The sequence below is a fragment of the Carettochelys insculpta genome, chromosome 3 (assembly GCF_033958435.1).
Source record: "Carettochelys insculpta isolate YL-2023 chromosome 3, ASM3395843v1, whole genome shotgun sequence".
Classification (NCBI taxonomy): Eukaryota; Metazoa; Chordata; order Testudines; family Carettochelyidae; genus Carettochelys; species Carettochelys insculpta.
This window is the reverse complement of record NC_134139.1, coordinates 15,248,821-15,271,117: the sequence shown is the minus strand read 5'-3', so window position 1 is coordinate 15,271,117 and position 22,297 is coordinate 15,248,821. Positions and strand designations below refer to the sequence as shown.

The window sequence follows — 22,297 nt, the reverse complement described above, 5'->3', positions numbered from 1 at the left end:
CACTGATTTTCAATGAAGTACAGTCTATGCCAAGAATGACATTAACTCATGAGGGACGATCTCTACAAACCTGAGCTCTAATCTATCCTCCCAAGACAATTTCTTCTACCCCTTTTCTTTTAATGGCTGTATCAAAGTATATGCAGAAGAAGCTTTCTTAATGAACGTGGGCTTTGTCAGCTCTGCTTTACCAGCCTCTCACTCGAACAGCAGCCTGAAAGATCATATACAAAATTTTTATTCCTGGGTGGCTTTACTTATCATTTCAGAAAATGACTTACCTATTGGGATGATAATGTTTTGGACTTCGGGGACCACATTGAATCTCTTTGAGATTAGGCTGAGGAACTAGATAAACCGAGTAAATTGCTTTTATTTTCAACATATTAAAAAGCACCTTTTCTCCACCCCCACTTAACGTTAGCTAGATGAGAGTGGCACGAAGGCTGATTTTCATTTCAATCAGATGAGCATATGATTATCACCTAATTAGAATTCAGAAATAGAAAGGAGATCATTTTTAACATACCCAGGAGACTATCTTTTTTTTTAAGTGTATGTTAATTAATCATCCTGACATACAGAAGCCACCCAAATAACCCTCTGAATTTCTTTGCTATACTTTTGGTATACTGTTTTTGCTATAAATCCATATATTCAGAGATTTCTTTCTTAGTAATTCTATATAACTTCAAGTTCAAAACTGGGCACAAAAGATTTCAGTTTAAGGCGGCAATATATACTGATTCAGGAAATACACCGGCTATGTAATGCAGCATGGAAAGAAGGGAAGGCACCTAAGGAATGGACAAGATCCATGCTAGTGATAATACACAAGAAAGGAAGTGCATTGAAGTGTAAGAACTACAGAACGATTGCCCTAACAAGTCACCTAGGCAAAATGCTGATGATGGCACTGACGGAGAGAGTAAGATCACAGATAGAAGAACATTTAGTGGGTGTGCAAGCAGGGTTCAAGAAAGATAGAAGTACCATCCATCAGACAGTGTCACTAAGACTGATGGTGGAGAAAGCTCAGCGAAAGAACAAGAATATTTACACTTGCTTCTGCGTTTTTCAGAAGGCATTTGACAGTATAAATCAAAAAGTGACTTGTGTTGTGTTGGAGTCATATGGAGTAGATGACAGACTAGTATCAATGAAAATACACAGGCAGCTGTGGGAACGTGTGGGAAGTTGGTTTAGAATGAGAAGAGGCACGAGACAAGGAGATCTGATATTGCCCAATATCTTCATCACACATCAAGAGAGAGCGATAGACAAGATCATGGAAGAGGTAGAAGGGATATCTGTGCACTGGATAAGAATTAACAACTTGAGCTTCATGGATGATATTCAGCAGCATGTTGTACGGATGTAAGACGTGGGTGATAATGAAAGATTTGAAGAGAAGAATATTGGCATGTGAGAGAAGTTGCTATAGAAAGATCCTGAGAATAGGATGGATGCAGAAGGTCTCCAATGAGGAAGAGAACCAAAAGAGAACCTTCTGCAGAAAGTTATACAACACACGTTACAGCTATTCAGGCATATTTGTAGAATGAACGACAAACAAAAAATCGAGACCCTGATGTTTGGCATAGTGTACTGTTTGATTAGGAGAGGCAGACCTTACAGAGAATGGGCAGATGATATAGCAGATTGGTGTGGAGCTAATCTACAGAAACTAAGCCACTATGCACAGGACAGGGAAAAAATGGAAGGAAATAGTGAGAGAGGCATCAGACACCAACAGGTGTTGAGCCCATGGTTGACGATGATGATGATGATGATGATTTTTTATATATACACACACACACACACACACACACAAACAAAAAGAGACTCCAGCTGACAGCTTTAAAACTACAGGAATATGCCCCAATCAAGCACACCAACAACACGTTACTGAATTGGGATGTTGGGTGACATTGCTTGAAAAAGCTTTAAAAACTTTTCTTTCTTCAATGAAAATCTACAAGCGGGCTGCTGTTGTTTCTTTGGATATTTCAAAGGAGTGGACTAAATAATTGCGGCTAGTATGTCTTGGAAAATAAATGGGATATTAAGCAGGACGGGAAAACATCTGACCGTATGTGTAAGTTCCAAGGCAAAATTCTGGGGCTGTTTGCATCCACCTGCACTCAGTATAGACAGGTAAATGTGCGATCCATTGTCCCAAGCTATGGCTTCAATTACTTGTCTTTGGAGAGAGAGGAACTAAGCCTACATTGCTGGACTCACTAAAGAGAACAGAAGGAATAGACAGCCATAGGACAAAACCAGTTGAACTGGACTGCTTGTCTGTTTTTGTCGTCTCAGAAGGCAGGACAGCCTCTGACTGGTCGGCTGACCAGGGCTCAGCCCTTGAAACAGCAAGCAGCCTGAAGAGAGGAGAGCTATTCTTCCTTCCTCTGCTTCAGACCCCCTAGAAAGCCACTTGCCTTTTCCACAGACAGTTGAATAAGGCACTGAGTTCTTAGGGGATCAATTTAACAGCTGAGAAAGGCTTAGGTCCTGCTGATTGGCTGTTTCAGGAGCAGACAGCACAATGGTATGGGCTGTGGGAGCAAGCTCTGTTAGGAGCTGGTCTGACTTGCAGAGAACGACTGTTGCTGCACAATTGGCCAGCTCCTGCATATGGAGGCTGAAGAAAGGGACTAATGGTGACAAAACAGAGCTGGGAACCCAGGGCAGCAAGTTTTGGGGATCAAAGTAAGACAATGTGAAGTCCCAGGTCTTGAAGCCAGATTTGTGAACACCTTGACACCCTCTAGGTTGAGGAACTAGCAGGACTAGGTCTGTAGCTAAGGAAACACCCATGGGAGCCCTGACTGCTGGGTCACCCAGTTCCGATGCTCCTTCCATTTTTCCCTCCATGTGCAGAATAAATTGTGTTGTGTGCACCAAGGTATGTGAGATGTGCACCACCAATAGCAATGCATACTGCCAGCTGTGAGCAGCTATTGGTGCGTTGCCAATCAGATGGGTGGCACCTGACTCTCTCCTGGGTGGCCATCCAAGCACTCAGCTTACCAGGAACGCTGCCCTGCTCCATCAGGTGATCCAACCATGCTCTTTAAGTGAGGGGGCAGCATGGGACATGGAACAGCAGCAACTAGGCAATTCCTTGTTGCCCTGTTGGAACCTGCATGTGACGGTTTCTTGAATTCGGCACCCAAACCTAATCCTGCTTCCAATCCTGACCCACTCCTGCCTTTCTGACCAGTTTCCACCACCCACCTGCTATGTGCCTGATCCTGACCTCATGCCTTTCTTCCTAATATTACTTTCTAGTTCTGGCTCTGGCCACCAACCCCAACTTCTAAGCCTGGCTTGACCTTTGGCTTTGGCATCTCTTCCTGGCCCAGGTTCTGTTTTGATTGCTGGCTCTGACGCCAGTGTTGATCCTCAATACCATTCCTGGAACTGGATGCTTGCTGCACCCACTTGACCAGACTTCTGCTTTGACCACTAGGCCAAACTGCTTACACCACGGTCACTAGCACACAGTGTTGTGAAACCTGGGACTATACAGGGGTCTATCCTTATACAGTAAACACATTCAGATTGGGCATTCTATTATCCAGAACTCTTAAACAAGCAGCATTTTAACCATAAGTAAATTCTAGTTATGTTTTCCGTAAGTACAGTATAGTGAGAGTAAATAAAAATAAATGAAGCAAATAAAGTATAAGTTTACAGTGTACAATATGACTGTTGTTGGTAAATAAAGTTCTCTGCATACATTTTTGTTTTTCTTTATTCTTATGCATTACTAGGTACACCTCTCTATTATCCAGAGTATTTGAATATCTGGCAAGCTCTGGGTCTCTGAGTCATCTGGGTCATCTGAAGAAGTGAGTTAACTCACGAAAGCTCATGCTCTAAACTTCTCTGTTAGTCTATAAGGTGCCACAGGACCCTTCGTTGCTGCTACAGATCCAGACTAACACGGCTACCCCTCTGATACTCTGGGTCTCGTGGCTGCTGGATATGAAGGAGTTTCTGTACCCTGGTAAGATGCCCCTCCACATAAGACCATGGGACAGTGGTGAAATAAGTAGGAAAAACCTGTTTTATCTTCCACCCCTACAAGAGGAACTTTATCAGGATAAGGAAAATAGGCTTATGCTTAAAGTTACTCCATCCGTCTCTCTCTGCTTCACTGCAGATATTGTGCCCTGACCACGCCCCAGCTCCCTGGTATCTGGCTTCCTGCCACAGTTTTAAGAATATAGTACTCATTTTCTCTCCTCCTGCTAAGAAGTTGTGTGAGGCTCAGGAAGAAAATGGGAAGAAAATTCAGACTGAAGTACCAGTTCCAGCTGTTGCCTCCACTGCTAATCCAGGCAAATGAGACTAAGTCCACCTAACTCATGTACCTCTCCTTCACCACGCTGCCAGAGGTAGGTGACATCAGTTCTCCCTGCTGGCTCAACTACCTTTCTGCTTGTGCAGCAGGCTCCAGTGCTCCCACATAGGATCGACCATAGATCTATAGTGCAGGAAAGACAACTTCATTTTCCAGCACACCTATGAACAACAGTCTGACTCTCTCGACCCCCCCTACCAACAACAAAAGAAGAAGAACTCTATGTGGACTCCCCCTGAGTGTCGCAGTGAAAGTCTGGACTTCTACGTACAGTGTTTCCGCAACCATGCTCAGGCTGACATTATACACAAACAATGCCAAATGAGACACAATCTCAACTATGCTGAACGCCATGCTGTCCAGAGTCTCAAAAATAACCCAGACATCATAATCAAACCAGCTGACAAAGGGGGTGCTGTTGTCATCCTGAATAAGTCAGACTATGAACAGGAGGCAGCCAGACAACTCTCCAACACCACATTTTACAGACCTCTCTCCGCTGATCCCACTTTGGAATTCCAAAGGAAATTACAACAATTACTGAAGGAACTCCCTGCTGCTACTCGGGACGTCATTCACTCAGACACACCATCTGAGCCACAGCCTGGATTATTCTATTTACTTCCCAAAATCTGCAAACCTGGAAACCCTGGATGCCCCATCATTTCAGGTATTGGCACCCTTACCACCAGACTATCCAGTTATGTGGACTCCCTCCTTAAACCCTATGCCACCAACGCTCCCAGCTATATCCGAGATACCACCGACTTTCTGAGGAAATTACAAAACATCAGAAAAGTTCCTGATAACGCCATCCTTGCCACAATGGATGTAGAGGCTCTGTACACTAATATTCCACATAAAGACGAATTACAAGCAATCAGGAATACTATCCCTGATGCCACCACAGCCGATCTGGTGTCTGACCTCTGTAACTTTGTTCTCACACACAATCATTTCCGTTTTGGGGACAATTTATACTTCCAGATTAGTGGAACTGCTATGGGCACCCGCGTGGCCCCACAATATGCTAATATATTTATGGCTGACCTGGAACAACGATTCCTCAGCTCTTGTCCCCTATTACCACTCCTCTACTTAAGATACATTGATGACATCTTTATGATTTGGACCCATGGTACAGAGGCTCTAGAAGAATTCCACAGAGACTATAACAATCTACACCCCACCATCAACTTATGCCTCGATTACAACATGCAAGAGATACATTTCCTGGACACTATAGTACTAATCAAGGATGGCCTGATCAGTACCACAGTGTACTGAAAACCTACTGATCGCTATACTTACCTACACCCTTCTAGTTTCCATCCTGCACACGTGACTAGATCCATTGTTTACAGTCAAGCTCTTAGGTACAATCGCATTTGCTCTGATCCAACTGACAGAGACCAAAAACTACAAGAACTTTACCAAATATTCATAAACCTGAATTACCCACCAGGAGAAGTAAAAAAACAAATCGACAGGGCCAGACGAATACCCAGAAACCAGCTACTCCAAGATCAGCCCAAAAAAGCCAGCAACAGAACACCACTGGTCATCACCTACAGCCCCCAACTCAGACCACTGCAACCAATTATTAAAGACCTACAACCTATTCTTAATCAGGATGCTACACTCCAGAAGGCCCTGGGTGACATGCCTGTTCTCTCCTACAGACAACCTCCCAACCTCATGAGGATCCTCACTAACAGCCACAGTCTATACCCCAGGAACACCAGTCCTGGAACCTTTCCATGCGACAAAGCTCGCTGCCAGCTTTGTCCACATATCTTCTCTGGAAATACCATCACTGGACCTAACCAGCTTACTCACAGAATCACGGGCACTTTCTCATGCTCCTCTACTAACATCATATGTGCCATCGTGTGCCTACAATGCCCAGATGCTCTGTATATTGGACAGACTTCTAACTCCCTTAGACAAAGGGTCAATGAGCACAAAACAGACATCAAAACACTCCAGATCCACAAACCACTTAGTCAACATTTTAATGGAATGGGGCATTCTGTCAATGACCTAAAGGTATGTGTGTTAGTGAAGAGGAATTATCGCACCGTTCTGGAAAGAGAAGCAGCTGAGCTGGCTTTTATATTCAAATTCGGCACATTAACACATGGTTTAAATCGTGATGGGAACTTTCTGAGTCACTATAGGGGCTCGTCTGCATACTTGGCTCAATCTAATTCTTGACCTTTCCCCCCACCCCTCCACTCTCTGATTTGCTCACCTTGATTATCGTTTTCTGATTTGTCCTCCTTGCTTACTGTTTTTGGTTCTCTGTGTCTTAAATATTGAGTCTGTTCTGGTCTGGCTATGGTCTGAAGAAGTGGGTCTGTCCCATGAAAGCTCACCTAATAAACCATTTTGCTAGTCTTTAAAGTGCTACTTGACTGCTTTTTGTTTTGAACTTCAACTGTGTTGGTGGTGAAGAACATCACTGTGACTGATGGAGCATGAAGCGTTTGTATATCTGTGCACACAGACCCAGGCTTTTCAAAACTGGCCTCTGATCTTAACATTAGCTCAGATGTTGCTGATTCAGGATAAAGTTAATCTACAAAGAATCAGGGTAAAGACACTGGCTTACTCGTAGGAAGTCCTCATCCTTTACATACACTAAGGAAGATGACCAAAAATGTAAACACCTATCTTTTTGGTGCTTTCTTGGTGTAAGTGCTTGATGTGAAAGCTTCTCTACTACATGGACAGTCCATATTTTACTATACCACAATTTCACAGGAGTAGTCACATTTTTGTCCCAACAGTGTGCAATACAAAGTCCAGTTGCTAACAATAAAAAAATAAATTACTTTGTAATGCCTGAGCTGAGGTGGATACTCTTAAAAGCTTTGGCCTGGATGAAATCCTGCCCCACTACAATGAAAGATAAAACTTCAATTGAGCTGAATGGGGCTAGGATTTCATCTGTCCCATTGTGTTGCAAATACCACTTTTCTGTCTTTATTGAAAATTCCAAACCTGCCTGCTAAAACACATGGAGCCAAATCTTACCCATTTAAGGCTACAAAAATTTATTGAAATATTAATCCCAGCAAAGTGTCAGGAACATAATTATTTATTTTCCATGAATGTATTATTCATCCACCTCAGTTGCGGTTTTGAAAGAATGGGTGGCAGATACACTTTGCAGATTTTATTTTCCTAATTAGGTTCATATTAAAAGTTGCAACATTTTATGTAAGTCAAAAGAAAACTTTATCTGCTACCAAATTTAAGTCCTTTCTTGAGGAAGCAAAAAGACTCCTGAGGCTTTTCATGTTGATGACATAAAACATTGCACATGCTGGGAGATTTTATTTATTTATTTATGTTTTCCTTTTGAGATACATAATGTGATTCTGAAATAGAAGTGGCAAACATTTTTTAACATTGTATAAGTTCAACGATCTCTGCCAAGAAAAGAAACAAACTATTGGCATCGGGAGCTAAAAGTCCCACAGTTCCTTTGTGATAGATAATGATGCAATGGCTCCGACTTTGTCAAATTAGTGCAGAAAGAAGAATTCTGACCTGCTAAAGGGGCTTAGTGTGCATTTCTTAAATGAATTTCTAGAGAATAATTTCCAATAGATTGAAACCCAATTCTCTTCTCTGCTCTGAAGAACTCTGTTCAAACTTTAGAGTCTTATATGAAATATGAAAATGTAGTTTGCTAAAGAGAGCACCTAGGTGGTCTGGAGTAAATTAACCTAGAATTGCTGATTACTGCTGTTCTTCTGATGAGTTTGCTCAAAGGGTTTCTATGCTTAAAATACAACATAATTTACTAACTGCTAAAATAGATTTGCCCTCTTGCTGCTAGTCAGCAAATCTAAGGCTATGTCTACACTACGAGATAAATTCAAATTTATTAATATCAAGTTTGTAACACTGGATTTTATAAATTCAAACTTGACTATCCTCACTTCCCCACGTGCACCTCACAAAGTTGACTTATTGCTGCCACACTCAATTGGCAAACATCGACTGTTGCAGCCGTGCATTGTGGGAACCTATCCCACAGTTCCCTCATCCCTGTAGCATTCTGGGTATTTTTGCTGGCATTTGACATTGTCTTCCCACATTGCATTGCTCTCATTCCCCTCACATGGTAAGCAAAAGTTTCTCAGGCTCTTATACAAGCATGACCTCCACGATAGCCTCGCTGCTGTGTGGTATGGCAGGGCAGCGGCTGGCAGCGCAGAAAAAATACCAAGTGCTCAGCTAGCAGAGGTAGAGACAGAACCACGAACTGTGTGTTAAAGTTATTTGTAATGGGTAGATGTGCTCACAGTGCTAATAACAAAGAAAGGAAGATGTTTCTCGGCCTCTCATACAAACATGACCACACAGCCACAGCCTTCCTGTTACCTAATTCCTGCACATGTGAGCCGTGTCTACACGTGCACGCTACTTTGAAGTAGCGGCACTAACTTCGAAATAGCCCCCGTCACGGCTACACGTGTTGTGCGCTATTTCGATGTTAACATCAACGTTAAGCGGCGAGACATCGAAGCCGCTAACCCCATGAGGGGATAGGAATAGCGCCCTACTTCAATGTTCAACGTCAAAGTAGGGACTGTGTAGTCGTTGCACATCCCGCAACATCGAAATTGCGGGGTCCTCCATGGCGGCCATCAGCTGAGGGGTTGAGAGACGCTCTCTCTCCAGCCCCTGCGGGGCTCTATGGTCACCGTGGGCAGCAGCCCTTAGCCCAGGGCTTCTGGCTGCTGCTGCTGCAGCTGCAGCTGGGGATCCATGCTGCAGGCACAGGGTCTGCAACCAGTTGTCAGCTCTGTGGATCTTGTGTTGTTTAGTGCAACTGTGTCTGGGAGGGGCCCTTTAAGGGAGCGGCTTGCTGTTGAGTCCGCCCTGTGACCCTGTCTGCAGCTGTGCCTGGCACCCTTATTTCCATGTGTGCTACTTTGGCGTGTAGACGTTCCCTCGCAGCGCCTATTTCGATGTGGTGCTGCGCAACGTCGATGTTGAACGTCGACGTTGCCAGCCCTGGAGGACGTGTAGACGTTATTCATCGAAATAGCGTATTTGAATGTCACTACATCGAAATAAGCTATTTCGATGTAGCGTTCACGTGTAGACGTAGCCGTGGAGAGCAGCAGCCAGAGTGGAGCACTGTGGGGTACATATGGGACATCCCCGGAGATGAATAAATTTGCTTTTAAGATGTGGTGCTTCCACACTGGCCTTTATTCAAACTTTTAAATTCGAACTTCATGCTACCCCCAGCCAGTTCCAATGATATTATGGTATTGATATTAGTGCTCCCTAAATTGAGCTAATGGTATTTACCGTGAAGACAGTCATGGTGTAATACCGAGCTGACTGCCTTAAATTCAAATTTATTTCATCAGGTAAATGTAGTCTAAGTGTAGATTATGGCCAGGCACTAGTTTGACTTAGGGCTTACATTTCAAGACTAGACCAGAGCTGGCATAAAAAACAACGAAGTATCGTACTGTTTATTGTATTGCTTATTGTACTCTTGTCCCTGGTGAGGACAATATAGTTAAGTTTTAGACTGCAATACAGTGATGGTTGATGCCCTGTCTGCCAGGTGCAAATTACTTCTGCTATGCCAAATTTAATATTTAACATTTTTCTGTCTCTCACAAGGGTTGTTTTGTAACAATTAACCTCAAAAAGGGGTTAGCTCCATTTGCATGATAATGAGACATTCATCCAAGACATTGTAGTTACACATGCTAATAAGTTGTTATGCAAACACCTGAGGGTCAGATTCAACAAGGGATGTAAGAAAGAAAAGCTTTTTTAAATGCAAATCAGTTTCCCTGTAAACACTGCCACAAACAAACTGATAAGGATAAATACACTGAGAATACTATCAAGAAAAGATTTCAATAACTTCAGGTTGAGTAGGAACACATTTACTATATTCTGACTCAAACTAACACAATTAAAATTTTCTGTATCATATAAAAAGAAGGGGAAATGACATGACGGTAGGGAGGTGGTCAGTGCGGACAGCTACCTCCCCTTTCCAGGACATGATACAGTCTTTCCAGGATATGACACAATTTTCTGAAGAGACTGACTCTCTCCAGACTGATACGCTCTGTTCTGGCAAGGTCTGGCTTGACTTTAATTAGCTGGATGCCCACTTGTCATGGGTGTGGCCATGTTTCTGGTGGTCCCATAATGTTTATTTATGACACAAGTCCTGGTTCTCAGTGTTCTGTACTTTCAGTTAGTGCTAATTTACCCCAAATGTCTTCTCAGAGCCCTGTAAGCAGTGGAAATGCTCATAATGCCACTACACCAGGGCTTCCCAACCTATGGGGTGGACCCAAATATGGGTCACCATTAGATTTTCTAAGGGTCACCAGCTGGGCAGCTCCAAAACGCACATGGCTCTTTAAGGAGCCATTTGTATCTCCCACTGCTGCTCACTCATCCGGCTCCCAGACACTGCCCTGTCATGCTGCAGTGGAACTCAATTTAATTGGTTTAATGGTTTAATCTAAACTGAGTCTCATTTCAGTGTGGCAGGGAAGGGAACTGCCTGCACTGCAGGTGGGAAAGGGGAGCTGCGCAGAGGAGGTGGCAACAGCGCGGCGAAGGAGCAGCAGCGGCAGTGTGCGGTGCTTGTGTGAGGCAAGCAGGGGGTCCCTGCCTCGAAAAGATTGGGAACTGCTGCTCTAGACATTAGTGACCTCTCATGGTTCAACACTGGTCAGGTCCTGAGAATGACGGACTAGAGAAGTTCAAATGGTATTGCATTACTAGGTTTATAGGCTTGCTTACGTCATAATGGGTAGACGTTTTTATATCTTCCTACAACTTATTTTGCAATTTACTCTGGATTTTGTACGACATGCCTCATATTACCTGAGATTTTATTTAGGGTAACTGGAACTGTATGTTGTTCAATAGGGGTAACCACTGCTGGACACCTGTAGCCAGACAGAGTCTCCCCCTTACAAGCCAGCTTGCTCGTTGCCCCCCCCCCCCACTGAGGAGCACACAGGGCACGGAAATGGCTGCTGACAGCACAGTCTTTGATGCCCTCATTGAGGCCCAGATATGCTAGCTTATCGTGACCCTGAGAAGCAGAAAGTACAGCTAGAAGGCTAACAGGCCAGACTGTCAACATGAGAGCGGGGGTGGACCCTCAGAAATCACCCCAGCTGGCATTGATCAATACGATGCACACACACAATCACCCAGAAGGGGACGTGCCCCGCCCGCACAAAAGAATGTCCTGTACTCCTAAATTGTTCATCTCTCGTCTTACAAGTGCAAACTAAGTAGAAATGCCCTTGTAACAAACTGGAGTCACAAAGACAGACCAGTATGATCTGGCACCATAGATAAGAAAGAGAATACATAACCCAAAAGGGGTATAAAAGATGGGTCCAGCAGAACTCTAACTTTGAGTGCATCTCCACCAACTACCTGCTGGTCGGGTCAGGTGATTGCCTCCCGAGGTCCACAGCTGGGGACGCCCAACCTCGTATTCGTCTTTCCGCGGAATTGAGTGACCGATCCAGCTTGGCTACGCTGGTATCGAGAGACGCAGAGAGGGTAAGATACACCCATGCTAGGTCTCTGACTTTTTTTTGTGCACAGCTAAAGAATTAGAGCTCTGTAACTAGTATCAAGATATCATTGTGTTAGATGATCACAGATATCTTTGTATTGGATTGTAACGTAACTTGTTAACACCTGTACTTTGCTAGCATATAAGAAGTAAACAATAGCCTTTTGTAACCGCACGCTTATAACTGTAGCTTAAATAAACTTGTAACTAGTTAAGATCCAAGCCTAACCATTTTGTTAACCCTTTTGTCACTGCAACACAGCCGGCACAACAAAAAGAACTTTAACCGTTTGGTTACTACAGCCTGGCCGTGGGTGAGTGTGCTAGGAGCTGCCTGCTCTAACAGTAAAAAACTGGGTTGCTTAGGACCCAGGGGAGTACCTCACCGCACATTACCTGGCCACCGGCTAACAACACCTTGGTGAGAAGAGAAAAGGAACTTGACTTTGAGAGGATGCTGATTCAGGAGCAGACATATGCACACTTGATCAAGTGCAAACTAGACTGTGATCCCCACCTTTTTTGGCTCCCCAATAACAGTGAAACAAAAGAACTGGCTTTGGTTAGTGAGAGCAAAGGAACAGTCAAATAATCTGAACGGGTTCAGGCTGTAACAGGTTGCCAAAGTTCTTTTCTTTTTATCCTCTTCTTAAAAGGAGATACCAAGTTATGCAGATTCATTGCAGCAGGTGTGTTTCTGCCATGGGGTTAGGAGTGGCACTAATTAAAGAGATCTGTTCTCTTCAGTGGAGAGGTCTCTGCAATGAAGTCCTAAGAATAGCCCAGCTAAGGGAGAAAGCTTAGGCTGAAGTCTGTTATTGTTTAAATTACCAACAAAACCATATCCAAAGAAGAGGGTAAGAGTAGATTAAATACAGCAAACCCCATCATCAACTGGTATAAAGTGCTGTAACTACACTGAACTCAATGGAGCATTGCCAATTTACATTGGCTATGTTTGGAGCACAAGAGAACTCCAGCTGAATTTTAACGAGGCTGTGCAATGAGGAGACTGCTGAGGTACTTTCATCTCATGATACTGATGACGACACTCTTTCTGTTGCACTAATTAAACATCAGGTACTAACATCACACCTTTTTAAAATCAGCAGGTCCAGATAACTAGCATCCAAGAGTTTTAAAATAGCTAGCCGAGGAGCTTGCCGGACCCTTGATATTGATTTTCAATAAATCTTGGAACATTGGGGAAGTTCCAAGAAGTTGGAACAAAGCCACTGTAGCACCAATATTGAATAGAGAAAATGGGATGACCCACATAATTATAGGCCTGACAGTCTGACATTGATCCTGCACAAGATAATGGAGAGGCTGACTTGAGGAAGAGGACTTGATCAATATAGAATTAGAGGAGAGCAATATAATTAATGCCCGTCAACTTGGGTTTGTGAAAAATAATCCTATCACACTGACCTGGTGTCTTTTTTGATGAAACTACAAGTTTGGTTGACAAAGGCAGTATGGCTGATGCAATAAACTTAGACTTCTCCAAAGCATTTAACTTGATACCACACAATATTTTGATGAAAAACTTAGAATGATACAAAATTAACACAGCATGCATTAAATGGCTTAAAAGCAGACTAACAGATAGATGTTAACATTTAATCTGAGGTTTTGTGTTTCCAGTGCTCTCCAATGGGGATCCGTTCTTGGCCTTATGCTTTTTAATATTTTTCACAATGACCTTGAAGAAAATATAAAATCCTTGACAAAGGTTGCAAATAACACAAAAATTGAAGGAGTGGTTAGTAGTATAAAGGTCAGGACACTAACAGGGTGACCTGGATTGCTCGATCAACTTGGCAGAAGCCAACAGTTTATATGTACATTTTAGTATAGCTAAATGTAAATTTATACACCCAGAAAAAATATGGGCCATAAATTACAGGATGGAGATTATATTCTAGGAAGCATTGAAAAATATTCAGGGATGCTGGTGGATAGTTAGCTTAACATGACCACCTGTGTCTGAAAGGGCAAACAGATCCTTGGAAATATACATGGGGGAATATTAAGTACAAGTTACAAGATTGTTTTCTCTCTGCATTTGATACTGGTTTCTTCACTACTGGAAGACTGTGCTTAGTTTTGGTATGCACAGTTAAAGAATTATTTTTGAAAAACTGGGGACAGTTCAAAGAATTATGAGAACGATTCTGGGGTTAGAAAATGTGCCTTTTGGTGATACCTCACAGAACTCAATCTATTTAGTTCACTAAGAAGAAAGTAAGGGGGAAACAATTAGCCTACGGTTACACTACAGCTCTCTGTCAACTGAATTCACCATTGGGAGAGCTTTCCCAACAAAACTTGTGTTGACAGAGCACGGCCACACACAACAGCCAATGGGGAGAGCGCACCCCTCTGCCAACAGAGCGGCCAAACTGCCAGGCTACTTTCTCAACAAAACACCCGGAAGCATAGCACACAGCACTGCCCATTGTTCCGGATGCCCCCTCTGTCGAGAGAAGGCCCACCCAGAGCGGTCACACAGCTTTTTTGTTGACAGTTTGTCAATAGCAGCTTTATGCCTCAAAGCTTTGAGGCAGAATGCTGCTGGCAAAAGTCTTGTGTTTTGTCCAGATACTGTTGACAGAATGCATTTTGTGTGTGCAGACTCCACGAGTTTTGTTGACAAAACCAGATTTTGACAGTAAAACTTGCTAGTATAAGTGTAACCTCTGGTTTGAAAGTACTTACATGGGAAAAAATATTGAATAATAGGCTCTTTAAAGCAGCATAGAAAAACATGAGTTTTCTCTATGTGGAAGCTGCAAAGCTAGACTAACAAAGACAGGAAAGAAGGCATAATTTCTTAATATTAAGAGTAGTTAACCATTGACTTCTCATACCAAGGGTATGGTGGATTATTTATTGCTGGCAATTTTTAAATCAACATTGGCTGTTGTTCTAAGTCGTTTTATGTAGGGAAATATTTTGGGTACATTTTATGACTTGTGCTATCCCATATGCCAGACTACATGAGCTCAGTGGCCTGTTCTGGCCTTGGAATTTATGAGTCTACACACTGATTCCAAATGTTGAAGGTTTTCTTCTCACTTTTAGGCAAATAATGATTTTGAAAGATTGACCTTGTTGCAAAAATCAAGTATGCTATTGAGGACAGTAAGAAATATTTTCAGTTTATTAGCAATCTATGTACAACCCTGATAAACATGCTAATGTCCGGAATTTTAAAGTACACATCAGAACAGATTATGAAAAATCATGCAATGTATAAACCCTTCTATAAGAAAGATTTTTATTTACTAAAACACTAGTTAGATCTGTTCAGTGACAGACTCAAGCACCTCAGTGGGGTTCCTGCTGCTGGTATCTGACTGCACACAAGTCAGATCTTCAGCCAGACAAGTACTCCTACTTTTTCACAAAAATTAACAGCCTAAGAAACCTCTCCAGAATTGTTGCACTCATTGATATACAAGAATCTAGCATGCAGCATGCTTTAAAATGCATCATGCTGAAACTTAGATGTGATGTGCTCCTGAGCACCAGGAAACACAACAATATACAATATAAAGGGGCACAAATATTCTGGGACACAAAACAGGCACAGCTGAACTTTCAGTCCATCTTTAGAAGTAGTGATGATTTAAATACATGATTTTATACAAAAACACACTTGTACTGTGGCAGCACCCAATGCCCCAAGCAGGATGTGGGTTCCATTCTATTAGGTGACACAAAAAAATACAGGAAGCTTAGGCCCTGCCTCTGAAGAATTTAGAGAAGAACAGGATGATTTGGGACATCTGCAGGTTGGAGGGCTCAGAACTAGAAGTGAGGACTGCAAGAATCACAAAAAGCAAGAAAAGGAGGCAACAAGTGCTCATTTGCAATGTTAATGATTATTCACACCAATGTATGCAGACTGCAGACAACATACCACTTTCCAAACAAAACGACACAGCAGAAACGTAGCACTTTGAAGACTAACAAAATGATTTATTGGGTGATGAGCTTTTGTGGGACAGGCCCACTTCATGAGATCAATAGTATTTCCAGGACTCCTAGGACTCCTTAGCCGTGTCTACACGTGCACGCTACTTCGAAGTAGCGGCACTAACTTCAAAATAGCGCCCGTCACGGCTACACGCGTCGGGCGCTATTTCGAAGTTAACTTCGACGTTAGGCAGCGAGACGTCGAAGTCGCTATCCTCATCAGGAGATGGGGATAGCGCCCTACTTCGACGTTCAAAGTCGAAGTAGGGACCGTGTAGTCATTGCGCGTCCCGCAACTTCGAAATAGCGGGGTCCGCCATGACGGCCATCAGCTGAGGGGTTGAGAGATGCTCTCTCTCCAGCCCCTGCGGGGCTCTATGGTCACCGTGGGCAGCAGCCCTTAGCCCAGGGCTTCTGGCTGCTGCTGCTGCAGCTGGGGATCCATGCTGCAGGCACAGGGTCTGCAACCAGTTGTCGGCTCTGTGGATCTTGTGTTGTTTAGTGCAACTGTGTCTGGGAGGGGCCCTTTAAGGGAGCGGCTTGCTGTTAAATCCGCCCTGTGACCCTGTCTGCAGCTGTGCCTGGCACCCTTATTTCCATGTGTGCTACTTTGGCGTGTAAACGTTCCCTCTCAGCGCCTATTTCGATGTGGTGCTGCGCAACGTCGAAGTTGAACATCGACGTTGCCAGCCCTGGAGGACGTGTAGACGTTATTCATTGAAATAAGCTACTTCGATGTAGGCTTCATGTGTAGACGTAGCCCTTCAGTCCTATGTACTTGATTTCTCAGTTTTTATTGCAATTTTCTTTTTTTTTTTTTGATCTCTTTACTTTATATATGTCAGTCTATATTGGAAATACTATTGATCTGAAGAAGTGGTTCTGTCCCATGAAAGCTCATCACTGAATAAATCATTTTGTTAGTCTTTAAAGTGCTACACTTCTGCTGTTTTGTTTTAGAATACAGACTAACACAGCTACGTCTCTCACTTTCCAAACAGAGTCACATTCCTTTCTCTAAAAAAAAAGCAGTCAAGTAGCACTTTAAAGACTAGCAAAATAGTTTGTCTTTAAAGTGCTACTTGACTGCTTTTTGTTTTGATAGTGTATAGACTAGCACGGCTTCCTCTCTGTTACTATCCTTTCTCTAAAGTGTTTGCAACTCAGGGAAGACACACAAACAAGCACTCCCAGTTCAATCCATGACTACTACAGCTTTTCTGATCTCTTATAATAAGAGCCCGGGGAGCATGTTCTGTCAAGTTAATTGAGGGAGCTAGAAAAGTGCTGGGGCAGCACACTAAGCCAGAGAGGAGTAAGAAGAAGCAGAGAAGGAGCCTGCAGGACATAGGTCAGGCAAGGGGCACATGTAGGGAAGGGTTCAGATACAGTCCAGGGAAATAGATACGCTTTGTGTCTTAAAAGCAACAGCCCAAGCCATAGAGTGAGATGAGAAAATGGCTTTTGTCTAAAGAACTCTTGCCCATCTGTTTTATTCTAACTTGACGTCTACTTTGCCAAAATAAGTCAGGCTTCCTGAAACACTTTCAAAATAAAAAATTATGAGGAAGGGAATTGAAGCAACTATTATGTGTGACTTGTGAGAGACACAGATTTACTTCTGGAAAGGGAAAGGTGTTCGTTTATGTCTTTGTGATGAAAAAGCAACAAGTGGAAATACAACCAGGCAATCCACTGAAAACGGATACGCTGGATGCAATATGTTCTAGGTCTTGCAATACACCAGTTTTAGTATTTAATAAAGCAGATGCAAGCAGCCCAGACTTTTAAAAACAGAAGCATAAATTTAGGCCCATAAGGCAAAGTTTAAGAACCTGAATAAATGGTCTGATTTTCAAAAGGGATGAGTATCTAGAACTCCTACTGACTTCAGAGCTGAAGTCTTGAAGACCAGGGGAACTCTTGGGTGCTCAGCATTCTGGAGAGTTGTGTCAGCTACTCAGGGGCTTAAATATGGACTTTGGAGCATAACTTTAGACACCCATTTTTAAAAAATCTCACCATACAATGTTTGCATTCAACTCTAAAGTTGACTAAATTCGAAACTGACTCAATTTATCACTGAAAATCCCTATGCTCTGGACAATCCTGGAAAACAAAACCCAAAAGATAAATTTCCACTCTGAAATGCAATACAGATGATTATTTAGGAAAATATTCTAACCTGGTCTATGCAAAAATTAAACATTTTGTGAGAAAAGTATTAAACAACTCTAGACACCTAGAAATATGCCAGCTGTCAAAATACTGAAACAGGCATATCTTAAATTTAAGACCTCATGATTATTTTATTCATTCAGTCACATTTTTCCGCTCAATTCTCCAATTCAGTGCCACTGCACATATTCCATTAGAGTTAACGAGAAAAAAGGGAAGAAAAAAGAAACAGGACAGCAAGTATGGAGACCACTCTGTTGAATGCATTTTGATTCATTAAAAAAATAACCATGACGACAGCATACATGACAGTTGTCCAAGTCTGTTAAAATTTCACACTTATGCCAACTCTTAGTTAAGTTGGCAGTTTCTAATGAAAAGTGTAAATACAATAAAGTTTAAGGAACCTAAAAATTGGTAAGCACAGAATATTTTCATCATCAAGTTGTTCGGCATAAATCAGCTCCTTAAAAAAATTACTGTCCCTAGTAGCTGTTCCACTGACGTGCATTAAATACATTCCCTTTGCAGGATTTTGTTCATTAGCCTATGAAAACTGTGTCTTTCTGGAACAACTTTATGCAGAGGAGACTTTTTTACTGTGTCAAGAAATGCCACAATGCACAGGAAACACACACTATCATTTCAAATAGAATATATTTTCCTTTAGCTTCCGTATGCCTTATTAAATATGGTAATATTCCAGATATGTACAGTTCAAACTACCTCTGCTGCTTCCCAACAGCTTTGTTGTATTTTACACAATCTTGATTTCAAGAGATCAGTAAGTACTGATATGAGATCAAGCTAGGTAATCTTGAAATCTAATCAAGAAAGTTTTCTTTATTCCATACCTCATTGTGATTCTTGTTCAACCATTCCTTAACAGTGGTAAGGGCAATAACAGCAGCAGGCTCATTTGGAAAACCTGAACAAAGAGTGGAAATGAAAAGGAAAAATAAATAAATTGTGTGTGTATAAATAAGCATGGAAAATATCTGACAGCGACATGTGCTACAAAGATTTTTATCATCAGAAGCTGGTGATTACTGCCAATATAAGTTTTCCAAAAGTCATTGTGGTTGAAGTTTTTAAAAATCAACATTTTGAGATGAAAGTCTGATTATCTGCAGTTTTTCAAAATGCAAATATGTTCCCATTTTTCTTGCAGCCTTAGACATAGCAAATTTTTTAATATCAGAGTGAAATTTTGAAAATTATGGCAAGATTTTTTTCCATATTCTAATGAACTGTATTTGGGAAAACTCTATTATACAGGAGTAGTGAAAGCAAACAAACTTGCCATAAAAGTAGGGGAAACAAACAAACAAACAAGCAAGCAGCAAAAGTGGAATTAAAACCTTTATATCACTCCAAAATATATTATGTTTGTGTTTCATAACATATAGGAAAATGTCTTTAGAAAGATACAAGAGGATATAAAAAGCCATCACTGCCAGTGAAACAAGGAGTCTAAGTCTGTGAGATTCATTACCAGGAAAAAATTGTAGTATACGTTTTAGAGACCTCTACTAATCTACTACATAAGATAATTTTGTAAATTTGAGAGTTTACTAAGCATAAGATTGTGAATATAAGCTCTGATATTTCATGGTACAATACGGTTTCAGAGTACGTGTTCCTGCTCCTACATGGCTGACCCCCCCATTCCTACAGTAAACCCTGGAAATGCTCAATTTCCAGTTGCACTTAACTTGCTCCCCACCAGCCCTGGCTCATGGTTCCCCACAGCCCCAACTCAGCCCCGCCCCTAGCTCCGCTCAGCACCCGTCCATAGCTGCTGCTCACCCCCAACCCCTGCTTCTGGCTCTTGCTCACCACCCCTCAGGCACAACTCTGGCTCAACCTCCCCAGCTCTGGTTCAACATCCCTGCTAGCTCACTACCTGCACGCGGCTCCAGCTCACCCCCCCCACCCCCACACCTGGCTCTGGCTCTTGCTTCGTCTCACCTCCCCTCATGTGCCAACTCCAGTTTAACTACTACCCCACCCCAATTTAACCCCCTGCACATGGCCCTGGTTCAAGACCCCTCCCCACATGGCTCCAGCTCACCACTCGAGCAGGGCTCCAGCTCACCAACCCCATGCACACCTCCGGCTAAACTCCACCCCTCACCCCCTCTGCAGCCCTAACCTACCCCAGGTCCCTCCCACCCGCCTCCCATGGCCCCAACCCACTGCCAGGCTTAACCCTCCCCAACTGCTCCACCACCCCAGGACTTGCTTTTTTGCTGCTTCCCCAGCTATAGAAAGTGCGTTCCACCGGGGAAAAAGATGGAACCCCCATTTACATGAAACTTGGGTTACATGAGGGCACGCGGAATGGAACCCTTGTGTAACTTGAGGGTCTACTGTACATCAAAGATAGCTCTTTTAAAAAATAAGTATAGAGCTCTTTGTCTTCATAGTCTGTAGGTAAAATGCATAAAAATGCTTCCATTGCTTATCTAGCCCAGTACAATTTTTTTGGAAATTCTACATTTGAAGGGTTACATTAATTATTTATGTGATAGGTACTTTAAAAAAATGCATCGGGGTGAAAACTGCTCAGGGGGTCGATTGTGATAATATTTCCTGCAGAGATAAAATTGTGGGCAGAATGCCGCCCAGATGAGCAAAAGTGCTAGAGAGAAACACCTTTGTCAGAGTTTGGCACACATCTTATATTTTACTCACACATCACACAGGTAAATACTTCCTGAAAGTGGAAAAAATACAATGGTCTTGATTGAGCATTGCTTGAAGCTTGATGGGCCTAATTCACATGTGCACCAAGAGAATCTTTACGTCCACTTTAAGGAGCCTGTAAATCGTCAAACCAGTGACCATGACAGATAAGGAAACACACCCCTTTGGAGCAATTTTAACTGTAAAGTTTAATAACAAGAAGTCCTGTGGCATCTTATAGATAAACAGATTTTTTGGTCCATGAGCTTTCATGGGCAAACACCCACTTCGTTAGATGTACGCACGCTTATGCTCCAAAACAATTTGTCAGTCTATAAGGTGCCGCATGACTTTTCACTGTTTTTGCAGATACAGACTAAAACAGCCTATTCCTCTGATACTTGTCACCATGCATGTTTCTTAATGTTAGCCTTCAGGCAAAATTATTTACTTGCTTCAAACAAAGTGCCCGTTCAGTTTGAGTCATGTCTCCACCACATCATCTCCCTAAATTAACTCAATCAGGAAGGAGTTTGTCCTCACCAAGTGTATGGGGTCCAGACCGGAAAGATGCTTAAGACCTTCTATCCTTATTGAAATCAATGGGACTTGAGGATCCTCTGTAATGCCTGCCTCTGCAATTTCCAACGCATCTGATGAAGTGGATCTTTAACCATGAAAACTTATGCTCAAAGAAATCTGTTAGATTTTAAGGTGCCACAGGACTCCTCACTATTTTTGCAGATACAGAGTAACACAGTTACCCCTCTGATATTACTGTCAAGTTATCAAAACAAATTTCTGGTACCAGAAACCAATGAGCCATTCTATTTTCAACTAATTGAACCCAAATTCAGCTCTTCTTAACAGTATCAGTAGATCTAAATGCTGGTCTACTTCACTGACCTCAAACAAATGTGAGCAAAGACACCTTAAGGAAGAATCAGACTTTTTGTATGAATTTTATTACAGTAGTGGAACAGACATTTAAAGCAGACATTGGTTACATTCAAATTAATGAAACTCCTCCTATTAAATCAGGGAAATCCATTTCCTTGCCTTGTAATTGATGTGTTTGCAGGGCTACAAAATGGTTGGGTAGCAATGGCATGCATACGGCAGACATCTAAATTATGTTTATACATGGAATGTTTATTTACAGAACAAGTCTTATTCTAGCAACATTCACCTTTAAAAGCTTCGTTTTTCTTCCCACTGCAGGGCACTTGCTCAAAAGGTACAATAAAATATTCTTAAGTTTATGAAATTTTAAATCCAAGTTTTAAATTATTTAGAAAAATGCTTCAATACTAAGCAAAGTGAAATAGAAATTAATCCACAAAATTTGTGCTTGTTTACTAGTAAATAGCCAAGATCTGAAAAAAACAGTTTGAGGAAAACAAAAATGAAAACTGAGCCCCACCCATGATTTCAAAAACTATCTAAGTCCACATCTTTTATGATCA

At 42.2% G+C, this 22,297-nt stretch overlaps 1 protein-coding gene across 2 annotated transcripts in view; it reads right to left on the bottom strand.

Moving 5' to 3' along the window:
* Positions 1-22,297, bottom strand: part of MACROD2 (mono-ADP ribosylhydrolase 2) — a 1,465,546-nt gene that overhangs the window by 421,673 nt on the left and 1,021,576 nt on the right. For both annotated transcript variants that reach the window (XM_074989373.1, XM_074989374.1), the window contains exon 8: positions 18,998-19,071. In XM_074989373.1, the coding sequence (XP_074845474.1) occupies positions 18,998-19,071 (74 nt within the window). The remainder of the gene's footprint in view (positions 1-18,997; positions 19,072-22,297) is intronic.